General features: G+C 38.2%; 1 protein-coding gene across 1 annotated transcript; it reads left to right on the plus strand.

Annotated features, from left to right (window-relative positions):
• Positions 1–9175: 9175 nt before the first annotated feature.
• Positions 9176–9478, plus strand: LOC125220739 (auxin-responsive protein SAUR50-like). Its single transcript, XM_048122886.1, has one exon. The coding sequence runs from the start codon at positions 9176–9178 to the stop codon at positions 9476–9478; it is 303 nt and encodes a 100-aa protein (XP_047978843.1).
• Positions 9479–19680: the final 10202 nt, after the last annotated feature.

Genomic DNA, 19680 nt, shown 5'->3' on the forward strand with positions numbered 1-19680 from the left:
ATGGCTGCGAGGCTGGAAGCAGAAAAGTTCACCGGGAAAAATGACTTCGGTCTATGGCGGATGAAGATGCGCGCGATGCTTATACAACAAGGGCTATCGGCGGCGCTTGATGGAGAGCAAGAAACTGCCGTGGCGGATCTTGACGAAAAGGCCGTGGCAAAGCGAGCTGAAATTGCGGCGAAAGCACACAGTGTGGTGGTGTTGTGCCTTGGTGACAAGGTTCTTAGAGAGGTCGCAAAAGAAAAAACGGCGGCCGGAATTCTCAAGAAACTGGAGAATCTCTATCTCACAAAATCCCTCGCCAATCGACTCTGTATGAAACAACGGCTATACTCCTACAAATTCTTGGAGGAAAAAGGTGTTATGGAGCAATTGGAAGATTTCAACAAAGCAATCGATGATCTTGAGAACATCGACATCTCAATTGACGATGAGGACAAAACAATTCTCCTCCTCAATGCTCTGCCCAAAGCGTATGATCATTTGCGCAATGCATTTATGTACGAGAGGGAAGGCACTATCACATTCTTGGAGGTGCAATCTGCCTTAAGGGCGAAGGAGCTGCAACCAAAACGGTGGAAGTTGCATCTGAGAGTCTTAACATCAAAGGATCTAAGGCCAAGAAACCGTTCAAGAAGAAAGGTGAGGGGACCAAGCAACCGTGCAACGATCAAAAGGAGAGCAGAGTATGTTTCTGGTGCAAGAAACCGGGACATCTCAAGAAGGATTGCTACGGGTGGAAAAAGAAACAAGCCACTTCTGAAAATCAAGGTATTAATACCTCTGACTACACTGAATCAAATAGTACAACTGAGGTGTTAAATGTAATGGAAACTATTGATGGAGCATCTTGGATTATGGATAGTGGTTGTAGCTTTCATATTTGTCCTAATAAAGAATGGTTTGAGACCTTAGCTGATGCAGATGGCACAGTCACTCTTGGTAATAATCAAGTGTGTGATATAAGGGGGATTGGATCCATTAGGCTCAAGCTGCAGAATCAATGTGTTAAGATACTTAGTGAAGTGAGGTATATACCAGAGGTTAAAAGAAATCTGATATCCTTGGGTTCCCTGGTGCAGAAGGGGTGTTCTTTCTTTTCTTCTGAGGGAAAGATGTTGGTCAAGAAAGGTGAAGATGTGGTCATGATGGCTGAGAGGAGGGGTAGTTTGTACTATCTGTATGCTTCTCCCCAATAGGCCCCGCAATAAAAACAATTAAAATAACACACCAAAATTAAAAATTTCGATATCTTTTTTACGACACAAAACGGGAAAAAAAAAATCCATTCCATTAAAAAAAAAAATACAAAGATTTTAAAAAAAAAAATACATGATCTTTTTTTAAAAAAAAAAAAGGGGGTTCAACACCAGCCCCCATCTCCCTCATTTCCGTCGCTGCCCCCTCCCGGCCGCGCCGCCCCGTGCCGCCCCGGGGTATCCGAGCCCCGTGGGAACCCCCCGTGCTCCGGACCTAAAACAAAACGCGCTCTCGAGCATTCGGAATCCTCTTCTCCGTGGGGGGCGTTTTTCCACTCGAAAGACCCGAAATCCGGGCCCCCTTTTTACCGAATGGAGAGTGTACTGAGTGGGGCGGGGGAGGGGGAGGGGCCGGACCCGCGGGGGATTGGGATCCCCGCACCCCGCGCCCGTCCCCAACCGGCGACCAAAAAATGGGAGGGGGTGGAAACTCCCCCATCCGGGGGGGCGGGGGTCCGCCGCCGCCGCCGGGGAGGGGGGCTATAGTTCGCCGGGTTTTTCGGCCCCCCCGTGCCCCGCCCCGAATTTTCCGAATCCCCGGAAAAGAAGCACTCCCAAGGGGAACTCCCTTTTACTTCCTCCAAGGGGCCATGGGCCCATCCTCCGGCGCGTCCCGCCTGACTTTTTCCCCACGGGGGGCGTTTGGCAAAACCCCCAAACGGCCTCCGCGGCCCGGGCTCCCCCCTTTGGGGCCTCCGTTGAGTCCCTTCCCGGCGGGCGGGTTTTTTGGGCCCCATCTTCGCCACAGGACGTCGTTGTTCGCAAACGTGGGTCGCCCACCTCCCCCCCCCTTGGCCCCGGGGCCCCTCTCATCCCCTCCCCCCCGGGGCCGGGGGGGGCTGGGTCCGGCCGCCTTCCCCTTCCTTCCCCTCGTTTTTCCCGGCCGGCGCGCCGAACGGAGTATCATCGCCCCCAGATCGATCCCTATCATTAAGGATAAAGATTAGTGGATGCAGGAAATGAGAGAAGAGATGGACTCCTTGATCAAAAACAAAACTTGGACTCTTGTGGAAAAGGTGGAGGGCAGGAAGCTAGTCACTTGCAAATGGATCTTTAAAAGGAAGATAGAGGCAGATGGATCCATTAGATTTAAGGCCAGGCTGGTGGCTAGAGGATTTACTCAAGAGCATGGGATTGATTACAATGAAGTGTTTTCACTTGTAGTAAAACACAGTTCCATCAGAATGTTAATTGTAGTTGTAGCAAAGAACAACTGGGAGCTGGAGCAAATGGATGTGAAGACAACTTTTCTTAATGGTGAGCTGGAGGAAACTATTTACATGGCCCAGCCTGAGGGCTTTGTAGCACCTGGAGAAGAGTTGAAGGTATGTAAGTTGAGTAAAAGTATCTATGGCCTCAAGCAAGCTAGCAGGCAGTGGCACAAAAAATTTAACTCTCATATGCTAGCTTGTGGTTTCACCAGATCCAAGTATGATTCTTGTGTTTACTTTAAGAAGAAAGGTGGAGTGCCAGTGGCTTATCTACTGTTATATGTAGATGACATGCTCATTGCTGGAGCTTGCAAGAAAGAGGTGGAGCAGGTGAAGGGGGATCTGAGGTCTGGGTTTGATATGAAAGACCTTGGATCAGCCAAGAAAATTCTGGGAATGAGCATAGTCAGAGATAGAAAGCAGGGGAGTATTTGGCTTGGTCAATATGATTACATATTGAAAATGTTGAAAAGATTCAAAATTGATAATTTGAAGGAAAGTGCAACACCCATGGCACAACACTTCAAGTTGTCAGCTAGCCAGAAGCCTCAAAGTGAGAGTGAAAAGAAGGAAATGGAGGTAATCCCTTATGCTAACATGATTGGCTGTGTAATGTATGCAATGGTCTGCACAAGACCAGACATTGCACAAGCTGTAAGCCTGACTAGTAGGTTCATGGCAGACCATGGAAAGGAACATTGGCTGGCACTTAAATGGCTTTTGAGATACCTAAAAGGAGCTGCAAATCTGGGAATCATGTATGGAGGAAATAAGGGCCATATTGGTGATGCTCTGAGGGGTTTCTGTGACTCAGATTATGCTGGGGATACTGATAATAGAAGGTCACAAACAGGGTATGTTTTCACCATGTTTGGCTCTGCAATAAGTTGGAAGTCAAGTCAGCAACATGTGGTAGCATTATCCACAACTGAGGCAGAATATTTTGGTTAAAGGGTCTTGCTGCAGAACTTGGAGTCAATCAAAGATGCATCGTTGTTGGCTGTGACAGTAGCAGTGCAATAGCACTTGCTAAACATTAGGTATATCATGAACGTAGCAAGCACATTGATGTGCGCTTGCACTTCATCAGAGAGAAGATTGAAGATGGAGAGGTTGAAGTGCTCAAGATCAGCACAAAGGTCAATCCAGCTGATATGCTTACAAAGGCTTTGCCAAGAGATAAGGTGGAGCTATGCAGAGACTTGATCATGTTGAAGGCATGTGATGCGGCTGGATGATTTGAGCAAGGTGGAGATTTGTAGAAGTATTTGCTCAAGTCAAACCCAGCTCAATACTTAGTCAAATTGTGAGGAATGGATTTAATAGCTTGGTTAAATCTGGACCGTTGATTAGTTAGTTGATAGATCGAATTGTAGCCGTTAGATCTGTCAATTAGTTTAGTTTGTTTTTGGTTTTCCCCTTTCATATAGCCGATTGAATCAGAGCTCTTGATTTTGTAATTGAATCCATACACAAGTTCTTAGCTCAATAAGATTTTTCTCTCTCCGAAAATCATTTCTCTCTTCATTTGCAATTCCAGAGATCAAATTTGTTTACAAATTCCTTAAAAAAAAAAAAAAAAAACAACCCACATACATCTCCAAGTGGAGAACAAAAAGAACAAAATTAAATTAAATTGGGATTATAATTCAATTGCGACTCTAAAATTTCATAAAATATAGTAGTACAGTACATGACTATATGTACAACCGTGTAAATAATTCTTGAGAAATTGATCTGTCAGATGCATTTTGGCTTTGGGAGCCTATGACATTAATTGAAAATAAATAAAAAAAAGTAGGGTCACATAAACCTACTTTTTTCACGTCTTACGAGGTTAGAAAGTCGGCAAGAATACTATTTGCATGTCTATTATTTACGTATTTTCTTTTTGGATATTCCTAATAATTCAAGTGTGAAATTTTAGAGTTTTGGTGTTTGAGATCGGGATATTACATTTTTATCAATTAATCGTAAAAAAAATTAACAAGACTTTCTAAATTAAAAATATGTCAGAGGAGGACATTGTAAAATTTATTTTTTATGATTGAGATAAAATTTGAAAAGATATTTTTAGTTTTGAATCGATTTAAAGTGATTAAGTCGTTGCATTCCCTTCAGAACTGCTCCTAATTCATTAAATAGAAATTTGTATGATTAAGAAGAAAAACTATTAATAAACTTGTCAAAGAATAATTGTTTTGTTTAGCTAAGATTTATGGGGCATGCAATATATGTATAATTTTCTAAAAAAAAGAAAAAAGAATAAGAAGAAATTGAAGGCTACTGTACTAAAAAGTGTAGGTTGGGAGACCCCTTGACGTGATGAATGTCTGGAGAAGATATTTTCTTGTCCTTATCTTTTAAACTCTAACTATTTCTAGGTTTACTAATCCTAATTATTCTTGTTTGCAAAGTGATATCTTGTGTGAATGTTTCCAATAATTAGTTCATATTAGTAGTATTAATTTTTTTGTTTATTTAAACAATTTTGATTCTAATTAATATTTCATTGTTATTAATAATTGAATTCACTAATTCACAAATCACATCAATCTATCTAAATGTCCTGTTGAGAGAGTATGCTATCTAGATGAAGTAAATTCAAAGATTAAATTGTTTTTTTTCGGATAAGAATTATGAGGCATGCAATATATTTCTTGAAAGCAATATAGATTCTATAACTATACCAAGAAAGAGAATTTTTTTAAAAAGGTGCTAAAAAGTGTGAGTTGGGAGACCCCTCCCTTATCTTTTCAACTCTCACTATTCTCCTAGATTAAGGAATGTCCAACCCATCCCAAATTCCAAAAAATCATAAGGCTCAACTTTTATAATGGTCCCAATAATATATCGTGGTGTTTCGAATTTTGATCTCTTGATTGAAGAGGGAGCGTCTTATCAACTAAGATACGCTTTATCGTGTACATAAACGGACACTTGAGGCACAAACATAAAACTATCTTTTTGAATAATCAAAAGAAAAAATATTCGCAATATTGAGGTGTAAACCCTAATTCAAGATTATTGTCTTTGGACAAAATGTAACATTCCAATTTTATTAAAAGTTAGTACTCACTCAGTAACCATAAATCATTGAGAGGCCATGTTTCAGCCAATCACATACTTAAAAAATATATGGGTTTCTTCTCATCCAATTGAAATGAGATAATTTATTTGGGACATTATTTGTGATGCACCACTTTTCAAGCACAAGGGACAAAGTCTCCCTTTCCCCACCCATTGTATAGTCATGGTCACAAATATGCATCTCGCATATTATTTTATCATATAAATCATTAACATACCATACTCATGAATTTACCATAAAATAAAATATAATTATATGTCCCATACCTTGTGTAAGAGATGGAGCTATGCTGCCCAAACATCTGGAAAATGGAGATTTCCACAGCCCACATATTTCTTCAAGTGCGTGGCGCTCTCACTGCAACAAAAACTAAATAGAAATTATAAAAAAATAATAATAATATGGGATTATAATGAGTGTAAAATTTCAAAAAATGTCACTATATGCAGACATCAATACAACTATCATGTACTCCTACAATGTGTGAATAATTCTTTTGAAATTAAAATGTCAGAAGCATTTCGAATAATACCAATAAATGCTCATATTTTCGGGACAATATTGATAACAATTTCAAATAATGTGATACACTATTATCCTGCCAAACCCTCAATATATACCGTTATACCAATACTTACTGTGACATATATATTGAAACTTTGGTAGACCAATCAATGACAAGATAAAAAGATTGATACAATAACTTGAGATTTTTAGTATCGAAACTTTAGGCACAATATACAATAAAATGATTTCACCCCTACTGACCCATACCTAGCCTCCTCTAGTCCTCCGTGTGTCCATCATACATCCTTCAACTTTTACTTCAAATTTTGAAGATGTATGAATCTATGTGATAGTATCATTTTCATTGAAATTTTTTGGACTTTTTAAAGTTCTATTCGAATTTAAAATATTAATCAGTTTTATTAGATCCAAAAAAGAAGAAGAAGAAAAAAGTGTACTAAAAAGTGAATCGGTAGACCCCTTGAAGTGATCCATGTTGGGGAAGAACTATCCTCGCCATGTTACACTTATCTTTTCTATGCCGTAGATTCATGTTACATAATTATTATAAGTATTTAATTTATATGGTACTATTATTTTTTATTCTAATATCTCATAATTATTATTTGTAATTAAATTCATAAGTTACATAAAAATCTGCATGACTTCTCTAATATATAAATATAGTCAATAATCATCACCACACTCCATGACCAATGTATGGAAAATACTACATCTATCAAAACAATAGTAAATCTATTCTAATGATTAAAAATACCCTCAATCCCACGTTGAGCAAGAATTCTCCGAGCAACCTAATACATGATCTCAAAAACATCGGACTTGTTCTACTGATGTGTCGGAGTATGGAAGATCTCTTTGTAGCTGACAACGAAAACTAAGACGCTAGTTGCTAAGTCATGTTCTTTGTTGTTTTAGCACTTAATGTGGCTTCTAATCTCGATTTCTAGCTATAACATTGTTAGATGTTTTCTTCATAATCTATCACTTTGATGACTAGTTCCCCTTTACTGAATTCATATAAATCGAAATAATTCAACTGCCTCTATGGCTATAACACATGATTCATATTTAAAAGTTTTGATGTTTAGATACTATATGACATTTTTAGAGCTTGTTTTGATAGGGTGAAATGACTAAGCATAAGTGTATTTTTGGAAGACAATGACAAAAGTAATAAAATAGGAGGGACCATATTTGCCATAAGGAATGGGCATCAAACACATTGAATCTCCAATTCCAACTCAATTTGCCTCCAATTTTGTTACTTAATAATTAAATACAATCTACCCCACACGTTACATATTGCACTTTACACTATTATATTATCTTCCACGTTACTTCTATTTTCTTTATAACAAATATCTCTAACAGTATAGTATGCACATTTTTTAACAAGCCGTGTGTGTTTAATAACTTAGAAAATAAATCTTGACATATAGTGTTGTAATTGCCTTACCTTTTTTAATTGAAGTATAATCTTTTGTCCATTTCCACCTTTTGTGAGTCCCTTAATTTTCAAAAATAAATTTGAGGGAAAATGCAGTTGAATTAAATTTGATGAGGTCACAAAAAATCAGCACAGTTTGATGTGTAGTGATCACAAAACCCTAACCTTAAACTTGATAATTTTGGCCCATCTTGCTTTATACTTCGAAACTTATAATAGTAGTTTTATTCTATCTTGTCTAATCAATACTCCTATATACCAGTCATCAACGATTGTCGGATTTTCCCAACACATTAGTGTAGAATATTAGTGTACATATGAATTAGTAAGAATAATAATATCATTAAATTTAAATTTAATGTTATAGGAGTATGATCATATTTAAAAAATTAAGGTAAATAATACCTTATAATAGGATTATTAAATTAATTTTACCCCTTTATAACAGGCGCAGTGAGAGTTTGGTTAAGTAATTTATAAAACATTATTGTAATCTATTTTAAAATTAAAGCAAGTGGTAAGGACTAGGGCTTGTTGAGAAAAATACCGAAATACCGAAAAATTGGGTCTTATCGTAACCGAAAACATATCGAAAATACCGTTTTTTGGTATACCGTGACTTTCGGTATGAATATGATACCTTACCGAAAGAGGTAAGGTAACGATATGAATTTTCAAATACCGCGGTATACCGCTGCATACCGAAATTCGGTATATACCTTAGTTTACGGTATATACCGTAAATTAAGGTATATACCACAATAATATAAACACAATTGTATATAAAATATATTTTATATATTTTTAAATTATAAATCTATTGTGAAATATAAATATAATTATGAATAAATTATATTTAATTTATTTTTAAAATTATAAATTATAAATAATATTTTAAAAACTCTAATTTTCTATTTTAATTGATGTTGAAAGTCAGGTATACCGCAAAAATAAGGTATACCGAACTTCGGTACGGTATACCGAAAATGAGGTACGGTATCGGTATGAAATTTGTCATACCGAATATAAGGTATACCGAAGTTCGATATACCAAAAACTTTGGTAAGGTAAAGGTATGACTTTTTCGCATACCGTATTTACGGTAAGGTATACGGTATGGTGGTTTCGGTAAGGTATACCTTACCTACCCACCCCTAGTAAGGACAAACTTGTTGAGAAAAGATATTTTCCTAGGAGAAATTGGGTCCCATAATTTATTTTCTTGAAGAATTTACAATTAATTTCACCCTACCACCTTCTTATAAATTTGCACATGATTAATTACATATAATGGTTGATTCTACATGTCTAATTGTGTAATTAATTTAGCAAAGCCATGCATAAATATACAACATATCACATTTTTTTAACTACTATTAGTGTGTGTGAAACTAATGCAATATTAAAACTGGAAATTGGTTTTGCAATAAATTAAATAACATAAATATATGGCTTCGGTGAGGTAATTTTTTTTTATATAAAAAGGCTTCAGTTATTCTATATGTACTACGACCGCGTTGGTAGCAATTTACATTTGCCTCCCCAAAAATCCACACTATAAATAGGTGAACTCTTCCTCACTTCTCTTCATCACAATCAAAATTCTCTCTACAATATATTCAAATATCCAACCAAAATGGGCATCACAAAATCCAACAAAGTTAAGCAGATTATGAAGAGATGCACAAGAATAGTGAAGAAAGAAAGCTTTGGTGAGATTGAAGAAGGACTGCCAATGGATGTGCCAAGAGGCCATTTTGCAGTGTACGTGGGCGAGAACAGAACCAGATATATCGTTCCTATTTCGTATCTAAGCAACCCTCAATTTCAGAGCCTCTTGCAGCAAGCAGAAGAGGAGTTTGGCTTTGATCATGGGAGTGGCCTTAGTATTCCATGTGATGAAGAGGTTTTTGAGTATCTAGTGTCTATGATTAATTAATTAGGTACAAGTAGTTATTTTGAGAATTTTTTCATTGATCCCGTCTCGTGGGATCTGTTTACTTTCGTTCTTCGTTTCACCATTACGTGTCACGCGTAGATATAATAATGTCGAATGCGACATGTTGTTAAGAGTAGTGATGAAATATTTCATTAATTGAAGGTCTGAAGTTGTATATTTGAAGAATGTAGCAACTAATATAAAAACAAAAAAAATCAATGATGGTGTGAAATCAAATGTACGCATAGTACATATTGCGATTCTACTACTGTATCTTGGAATTTTATTTGCGTTCATTCTTCATCAATATAATACGTATCAAATTTGGAATTAATAATATCATAGGAAATTAAGTGATTAAATAAGAACCAACTCTAAAATTAAGAACTTTTTTTTTATATATGTGCATTAATTGGATGCCCCAAAATGCTCAAAACCCCGGCGAGAGGCGAGCAGAGAGTTACAAAACAAAAACAAAGAAAACAAAACAACAGACCACAGCCACTTAGAGCACTACGCACACCCAGCAAAGACAAAAAAATAACTCCTAGCGAACCTTACTCCTTACACTAGCACAAACACAGCAACTACAAGAAGCTTAAAAAACCAGCAAACCCAGATCAACCGCATAAGAACTAAGAACTGATTAACTATTTGATCAACGTTTTGTCAATTTGAAGCGTGGCAAGTAGTTTTGTTCTAGACTCTAGTATAAGTTTCTAATGAAAAGGTTATTTATGTAATTTTAAACGCGTGTTTACTTCCTTAATTTTAGGACATTGTTTTCTTTTGAAGTACATAATATTAACAGTCTGATTTCTTCCTTAATTTAAGAACTTCGTTAGTTTCCATTTAACTGATATAATAATGATAATTGGTCAATGATATTCTTATGTTTTTAATTTTTTACGACGACATAGAGCGAAGATATAATCATAGGGGTGATAATTATCTAGGGATGAAATTTTATAACAAAAATGTTATCACCCCTACCAAATATGATTATAATGCGAAAAAAAATTGTCGCGTACTTGGTAGTATCTCGCTCACTAACCATAACTAACGTGATAATTATTTTAAAAATTACATAAGTACCTTAGATGAAATAACATAATTGAGTTAATTATAACTTCTCTCCACCATTTATTTTATGATTCAATTAATCAAAATAGGTCTTACTTATAATTTAAGAGGACGGTTAGTGCGAGCCTATATATAATTAAATACGAATTATCGTAATACATAATCAACTTCATGTTTCAACAAAAATTACACTACTTTCTTGTATTAACAACAAATTTCAAATTACTAATGATTTATGATCAAAATAATTTAATAATATGCTGCATAGACAGTTGTAGTTATGATTGTAAAACATCACACTCAGTCTCTTAAATATTTGAAGAAAATGAAGGGGCGCTGCATGATCAACTGTCAGAAAAAAAATGTACCTTCTTTCTAATAATCAGTCCTCTCAACTAAATCAGTCTAACTTCATTGAAAGGACCACGAAATAAACAGATATAGGGACAATGTGTTTGCGCTTTTTAGCTGGCATTAGATAACGAAATCTTGATTCCTGTTATTCTTCCACTCCAATGATCATATGATAAATTATTAATAAAAATAGCCACATTATACTATATAGTATAGTACCACGGTGAAAAAGGTCATCATCTTTATTTACAGAAAAAACTAAATATGAATATAATCCTGTGAAGAGTAATGTGCATAAGAAGCCCAGCCCATTAAGCAAGAAATAAAGCAAAGAAGAAAGGAGAGAGTAGAGTTCAAACCCTTGAACTAGCTGTTAGAAGAGTAGTTGAAAATTCTGTTTTAGCTTCTTTTCCCTTTTCTTGTTTTTCCTTTGGTTAGTAGAAGTTAGTTACGGGGAGTATATAGTCTGTTGATTGAGATGTGTAACACAAGTTTTTCCCTTCACTACTGAATAAGATTTCACTCTCATTTTTCCCCAAATCTCTGATCCCTAAATTCTCATCTTCAAACATTCTTCTTCGTCAGAAATCTTTCCCAAATCATAACAATTTGGCGCCGTCTGTGGGAACGGCTGAAGAAGGAATCGATTGAAGAAATGGTTGCTTGATTGGAAGCGGAGCGATTTACCGGCAAGAACGATTTTGGTTTGTGGCGCATGAAGATGAAGGCCATGTTGATCCAACAAGGTCTATCTGCAGCTCTGGAGAAGCAAGCAGATGCGAAGGCCGGAGAGGAGCCTGATGAGAAGGCGAAAAGCAAGCTCGCTGAAATTCACGCTAAGGCACATAGCGTGGTTATCTTATGCCTTGGTGATAAGGTATTAAGGGAAGTCTCAAAAGAAACTACGGCTGCTGGGATCTTGACCAAATTGGAAAGCTTGTATATGACAAAGTCTCTGGCTAATCGGTTGTGTATGAAGCAGAGGCTGTATTCTTACCGTTTCTTGGAAGATCGAGGGATCAGTGAGCAACTAGAGGAGTTCAACAAGGCAGTAGATGATCTTGAGAACATCGATGTTCAAATCGATGATGAAGATAAAGCGATTATGCTGTTGAATGCTCTGCCAAAGAGCTACGACCACCTCAGAGATGCCATGGTGTATGGGAGGGAGAAGACAATCACCCTCACAGAGGTGCAGTCAGCCCTACGTGCTAAGGAGCTACAAAATGGATCTGTGAAGTCTCAAGAAAATGTTCCAGAAAGCCTCTATGTAAAGAAGGCCAAGAAGCCAAAATTCAAGAAGAAAATTGATGAACCGAAGCCTACTGCTCCAGATCATAAAGAGACTAGATCTTGCCACTGGTGTAAAAAACCAGGCCATATCAAGAAGGATTGCTACGCATGGAAGAGGAAACAAGCTGAAGGTAATCCTCACCCTAGCTCTGATTGTATTGAAGAGGTTAATACTCCAGAAATCTTGAATGTCATGGAAAATGGTTTGAGTGGGGTGTGGATTATGGACTCTGGTTGCAGTTTTCATATGTGCCCCAATAAGTCCTGGTTCTATGATATGAGAGAAGCTAGTGGCTCTGTGTTGTTAGGGAACAATCATGTATGCAATGTTAGGGGGATTGGTATGGTGAAGCTCAAAATGCATGATGGGTCAATCAAGATGCTAAGTGAAGTTAGGTATATCCCGGAAGTTAAAAGAAATTTAGTGTCTCTGGGAGCTCTGGAACTAAAGGGATATACATTCACTTCATCTGGTGGCAAGATGGAAGTCAAGAAGGGGCAGCTGACTGTGATGGAGGCTGAAAGAAGGAACAGCCTTTACTATCTTCTAGCTGAGGCAGTAAGTGGTGACTCAAACTCAGTATCAATTGATGATTTGAAGTTATGGCATGAGAGGTTGGGGCACCCAGCAGAAGGGAGCTTGAAAGAATTGATAAAATCTGGCATTATCCCAGGAGATACATCTTCAAATCTTGGTCCATGTGAGCACTGTGTTCTTGGAAAGGCAAAGAGGACTCCATTCCCTACAGGTATCCACTATTCAAATTCTCCTTTAGAATATGTTCATTCAGATCTATGGGGGCCTGCACCTGTTAATACTCTAGGTGGAGGAAGATACTACATGAGTATTATTGATGACTATAGTAGGAAGGTTTGGGTGTATATCTTAAAGGAGAAATCTGAAGCTTTTGAGAAATTTAAATATTGGTGTGTGGAAGTGGAGACTGAAAAGGGGACTAAGGTTAGATGCTTGAGAACTGACAACGGCCTTGAGTATCTATCCAAGGAGTTTGATGTGTTCTGTAAAGAGAATGGGGTAAAAAGGCACAGAACTGTTCCTGGCACTCCACAACAAAATGGAGTGGCTGAGCGTATGAATAGAACTCTCATGGAAAGAGTGAGGTGTATGTTGTTTGCTTGTGGGTTAGGCAAGAGATTCTGGGGTGAGGCAGTCTCAACTGCTGCATATTTGATCAACAAGTGTCCCTCTACTAGTTTGAAGGGTGCCACACCTGATTTTAGATGGTATGGAGGGCATAGAGATTACTCTAAAATCAGAACATTTGGGTGTAAGTGTTTTGCACATATTAAGCAGGGGAAACTGGAAGCTCGGGCCCTCAAGTGTGTGATGCTTGGCTATCAAAAGGGAGTAAAGGGATATAGGCTGTGGTGTGTTGAAGAAGGCAAGCAGAAAGTTGTGATTAGTAGAGATGTAACCTTTGTTGAGCACCTCATGCCATACCTAAAGTCAGTGGAAGATGGGAGGAAAAGTACTGCTCAAGTTGAGGTGGAGCCTGACCAGTTTCTGGAGTCTCATGTGTCTGATGAGGAGAGTAATTTTGACAAGCCTGTAGAAGCTGACCCTGATGCAGAGGGAGAAAGTGATCCAAAAACTGATGATTTGAGCAATTATCAGCTTGCAAGGGATAGAACTCGAAGAGAAAACAGAAGAAGACCTGCAAGGTATGCTGAAGCTGGTGTCATCTCTTATGCTCTGTGTACAGCTGAAGCAATGGAGTGCTCTGAACCTTCTACCTATAGTGAAGCTGTGGGATGTAGTGACAGCAAGAAATGGATCAAGGCTATGAATGATGAAATAGATTCCTTGATCAGAAATAAGACCTGGTTGTTGGTGGAAAGGGCTGAGTTTATGAAGTTAGTAAGTTGCAAGTGGTTGTTTAAGAAGAAGGTGGAGTCAGTGGGGACTGACAGTGTGAGGTATAAGGCACGGTTGGTAGCAAGGGGGTTCACCCAAGAAGAAGGAGTGGATTACAACGAAGTTTTTGCTCCAGTAGTCAAGCATGCCTCTATAAGGATTCTTTTGGCAGTGGTGAATCAAAGAAATTGGGAGATGCAGCAGCTTGATGTAAAGACTGCATTTCTACATGGAGATCTTGAAGAATCTATTTATATGTTCCAGCCTGAAGGGTATGTGAAGAAGGGTGATGAGAACAAAGTGTGTCTACTCAAGAAAAGTCTATATGGACTCAAGCAGAGCCCAAGGCAATGGAACAGAAAATTTGATGCACATATGACAGAGAATGGTTTCACAAGATCTAAGTATGATGATTGTGTCTACATAAAGAAAAAGGAGGGAGTTCCAGTAGCATATCTACTGATTTATGTAGATGATATTCTGATTGCAGGCCCATCCAAACATGAAGTACAGATTGTGAAAGATGATCTAAACCAGAGCTTTGAGATGAAGGATCTAGGAGAAGCAAAGAGGATCCTAGGCATGGATATTATGAGAAATAGAGAGAAGGGTACTCTTTGGCTATCTCAAGCAGATTATGTGGAAAAAGTGTTAAAGAGATTCAACATGATCAATGTGAAGCCTGCTGCAACACCTATTGCCCAACACTTCAAGCTCTCAAAGGCTCAAGTTCCAGGTAGTGTGGAGGAATCTAAGGAAATGGAATCTATCCCATATGCAAATATCATTGGCAGTCTTATGTATGCCATGATTTGTACTCGGCCTGATATATCCCATGCTGTTAGCATCACAAGCAGATACATGTCTGATTTTGGAAGGGAGCACTGGAGTGCTTTGAAGTGGATGCTAAGGTATCTGAGGGGTGCTGGAAACTTTGGTATTCTATACAAGGGTTGTGATGAATCTGAGACAGAAATTCTACAAGGCTTTTGTGATGCAGATTATGCAACCAATCTTGATAACAGGAAATCACAAACTGGTTATGTCTTCACCATGTTTGGATCAACCATAAGTTGGAAATCCTCACTGCAGAGTGTTGTAGCACTTTCTACTACAGAGGCTGAATACATAGCTCTAACATCAGCTGTTAAAGAAAGCTTTTGGATTAAGGGGATGGCAGCTGAGTTTGAGGTGGAGCAAGATGCAGTGACTATACATTGTGACAGCAGCAGTGCCTTGTGTCTTGCTCGACATCAGGTGTTTCATGAGCGTAGCAAGCACATTGATGTGCGGCTACACTTCATCAGAGATGAGGTGGAGAAGGGAAATGCAAAGGTAGTTAAGATTAGCACTTTGCATAACCCGGCAGACATGCTTACAAAGGCTCTGCCAAAAGAGAAGTTTGAGCATTGTAAGGAGTTGATAAATGTGTGTGCTATGGTCTGAGCTGCTTGTGCAAGGTGGAGAATTGTGAAGAGTAATGTGCATAAGAAGCCCAGCCCATTAAGCAAGAAATAAAGCAAAGAAGAAAGGAGAGAGTAGAGTTCAAACCCTTGAACTAGCTGTTAGAAGAGTAGTTGAAAATTCTGTTTTAGCTTCTTTTCCCTTTTCTTGTTTTTCCTTTGGTTAGTAGAAGTTAGTTACGGGGAGTATATAGTCTGTTGATTGAGATGTGTAACACAAGTTTTTCCCTTCACTACTGAATAAGATTTCACTCTCATTTTTCCCCAAATCTCTGATCCCTAAATTCTCATCTTCAAACATTCTTCTTCGTCAGAAATCTTTCCCAAATCATAACACCAGAAACCCTAAGTTTCACCGGTTACCACCACAGTAGGCCTCCTCAACACGCGGACCACCACAAGGCTCTCCAAACACTATCACACACCAATATCTCTCACAACACCACCTCCAAGCAAGCAGATCGGTCACAGAAAGAAGATCGACCCTAGGGTTTGAGAAGGAAACCGAAGAAGTTGCCTAACACTCAAACTAACCACTAGATCTCTAGGAAACTGAGAATCATCGGTGGAAACACAAGCTTGAAGGAAAACTCTGACTAAAGCCGTCGGAAACCTAGAGAGAAGGCAGAGCAAGTTCGAAGAGAGAGAGAGAGAGAGTCAGACGTTTCAACTGAATGAGGGAAGTGAGAAGACTTCTTCTCACTTAACAAACACACTTCAGATCCAACGGCTAAGCTCCAGGATCCGCGTGGAGCTGCCTACTTTTGGGGTTTGGTGCCCCTTGCACAGCGGAAGACTTGTACAAAACAAATAAATCAGATAGGATCTATTTGACCGATTATGCGATTAATCAATTCACATGTTAAACAGATAATTGCATGCTAGAACGCAAATAATTCATGCTCATAGAAAGTATAAATCCTAAAACATGAATTCTACGGTTTAGAGTTACCGATTTGATTCTCCAAAGAATCGACGATTGCTCGCGCCTTCTCCACGTGATGATCTTCAATACTAGTACATAATGTAATAATAATAGTGATTCTATTCGTGCGAACTGCTCGAATAATACCGAATCGGGTTAAAAGTGGATTGTAGAGTTTTACGTATACAAGCAAGATTCTATTCGAGCGAAACTTGCTCGAAACATGCTTTTCAGTATACCAAACCTAACACCTACGTGGCGGCCATCCAGGCAAGCAGGTAAGTAGCGGGCCAAACTCATACATTGGGCCTGCACCAGAGTCTTGGGCTCAAATATTAATTAGATTGGGGCCAGCCCAAATGATTAATACATAAGTCCAACTCTTAGAGGTCCACCAATATTCAACATTCTCCACCTTGGACCTATTGGGAGCACATGGGGAGAGCCTTAGTCAGCTGTTGCTTCATCACAGCCTACAAGGTTTGTCTCAAGACACCAGAGAGTTTTAAAGCTCATTAGTCAAGAGAGAAACCAGGTTGCCTGAACAAGACTCCAGATGGCAAGGCCAATTAGTCTTGCAGGACTTTCACTTGCCTTGTGACTTCAAAGAGTCAGCAAGGTCTTTCCCCGGGACATGCAATGCACATGCTCAACCAAAATCAAAGTGCAATTTTTTGATGCATGACAACAACTTATCCACAGAAAGACATTTAGTACCCATATCAGCAGGGTTATGATCAGTATGCACCTTTTGTAAAAGAACTTCACATTTTTCCACAACATCTCTAATAAAATGGAACCTAACATCTATATGCTTAGTTCTATCATGGAAGACAGTGTAACCTCAAGGACATCACATGAATGACTGATAAACTAGAATATAGTTACTAGTCTTTCTCAAGCACTAGGGTATATTCATTACCTCAATCAAAATCCTTTGCCATGGTTAATATGATATATACTTGCTATGCATAAGCACAACTAATATCAAACTTAGTACACATTATAGCATACATGACTCAACTTTATTTTACCCAAATAATACCTGCAAGTGTACAGGGCTATTGTAGCAAATAGCAAGCAAGAGTATATCGTATCCCACAGAGACAAATTCGTATCCACTTAACTACCACGAACCAATGTTGACTACTATCCAGAGAATCAGGAAATGTTTGGTTTTGTTCTAACACTATGAAAAGCATATAATGCAAAAAAAATAGATAAATAAAAGTAATTAAACACAGAGTGAAAAGATAATATGGAGAAAATTGTAGAACTCAAGGATCCGATGCACAATTCCAAGCTCTTATCCAATCAATTTGTCTTACCTTTTGGTGTCTCTAGAGTTACTAAGTCGACCACATTTATAGATTAAACCCCCTCCCGAGGTGAGAAACCTGCAGATTAAGCGCTAGGATTGAAGTCCCCTTCTAATCCTAAACCCCTAACTCCCAAAAGCTCGATTAGGTCAAAGACCTCACTCAAAACCTCAACTCTCCCGAGTTTTATTGCATTAAGGTGTGAACTATTCCTATTTCCAGATTAATTATTTCATCTCCCGATTAATCTAATTAATCCTACACAAACAAGTGGTGATCAAGCAATTGAAAGGAATAAACCCAAGAATAATCAAATAACTACAAGAGCAAGGTAAGAATAAAATCAATTGGATAAAAACTATGAAATTAATGCATCTTCACCAAGAATTCTACATGTAATGTTTAGCTACTCATATTCATGGAAGAAAACAAGTCTAAACTAAGGAAAACAATAGAAAACATGATACGGAGTACAATTGGCGGAGGAATTGAAGCTTGAATCTTCAATCTTCTTCCAAGAGTGCTTGAGAGAGATGGGTCGTGTCTTTCACAGCGGTCCAGAATGAGTAGAGTTGCCCTAGCTTTCCTTTCTTATTTCCCTCTTTCAGAAAATCGCGTTTTGGCTTGGAAAATCGCCAGAAATACGTACCCGGCCGGGTGGATTTATTGTACAGGAAAATCACCCGGCCGGGTGGGATTCTTTTGGCACTCTCTGGAATTACGCAGGCCAAAATGTTCCACCCGGCCGGGTAGAATTGTTGTAATGTAAAATCACCCGGCCGGTTGGGGCTTCACTCGAACTCTCTGTATTCTCCGCGGCTTCTCAATGCCACCCGGTCGGGTGGCTTTTCTGCCCAATATCTCACCCGGCCGGGTGAGACTCTGTTTCACTTCCTTTTTGCCTATTTTGCCTAAAACACTCAACAAACACGTGAACTCCGAAACAAATAGTAATTGGCTGGAAATAACCATTTTGAGCACAAAAACTCAACAATTAAGCATATCAACATACCAATCATGACACTAAAATACGAGTTTGTCACATACATGAGACAACTATCTCCGAAACCAGTCTCATAATTCTTGATCTCACTAAGCGTCAAACGACACTTGACTAGAGACAAGACAATTCCATCTTGAGAGGTATAAACCTTTTCATGGAATTTCTAATACTAAAATGTTCCAAGCAATGTGTAGATATATGATAATTAGTTTCTCTAAATGCTAAGAATGTAATTAGTTTATCTTAAATCATTTATCTTAAACTGGGTAGACAACCAGTTTGCTACGCCAGATGCAAATCTTAGTTGTTTGCAATTTTTGTAGATTTCATCATCGTAGAGTACCAATAATACCATACTTAATGCACTTTCAACTTCCTGGTGCTTACAGCACTGCAATGGGCAAAAGTCAAATTCCAGACATTTGACAATTTTGATAAAACACATATACTCTGATTTAGATGCTTGCCTAAGACCACGAAGGTCTTTATAAGCTTCCAATCATGCGTTTCTTGCCCTTAATTACATATCCATTAGAATGTTCTAGTAGATGATTTCCTCAAGACTTCTATTTACAGAAGGCTGTCTTGACAATCATAATACATACATTCTAATTTATGTAAGTTCTAATAGACAATAGGATCAAATAAATCCTGGCACAACGATAGCGAGAAGATAATTCTCTTTGGGCATAACCCATTGTCATTGTCTAGCCTTTTGAGATCTATATTTACACTTGCAAATATACTAGCTCCCACTGAATGACACAGCCTATAGGTAGTTTTGCAAGTCTTGTAAAACATGTTGTCTATCTTAGATTGTAATTTGGAATCTATCACCTTTTCAAGGATGATTATTCAAATTAATCAATACTACATTGTAGTTAAA

The sequence above is a fragment of the Salvia hispanica genome, chromosome 4, assembly GCF_023119035.1.
Source record: "Salvia hispanica cultivar TCC Black 2014 chromosome 4, UniMelb_Shisp_WGS_1.0, whole genome shotgun sequence".
NCBI classification, from domain to species: domain Eukaryota; kingdom Viridiplantae; phylum Streptophyta; class Magnoliopsida; order Lamiales; family Lamiaceae; genus Salvia; species Salvia hispanica.

What these genes read in the sequence shown, in the direction of transcription:
- LOC125220739 (XM_048122886.1), top strand. Translation starts at nt 9,176, where the DNA reads ATGGGCATCACAAAATCCAACAAAGTTAAGCAGATTATGAAGAGATGC.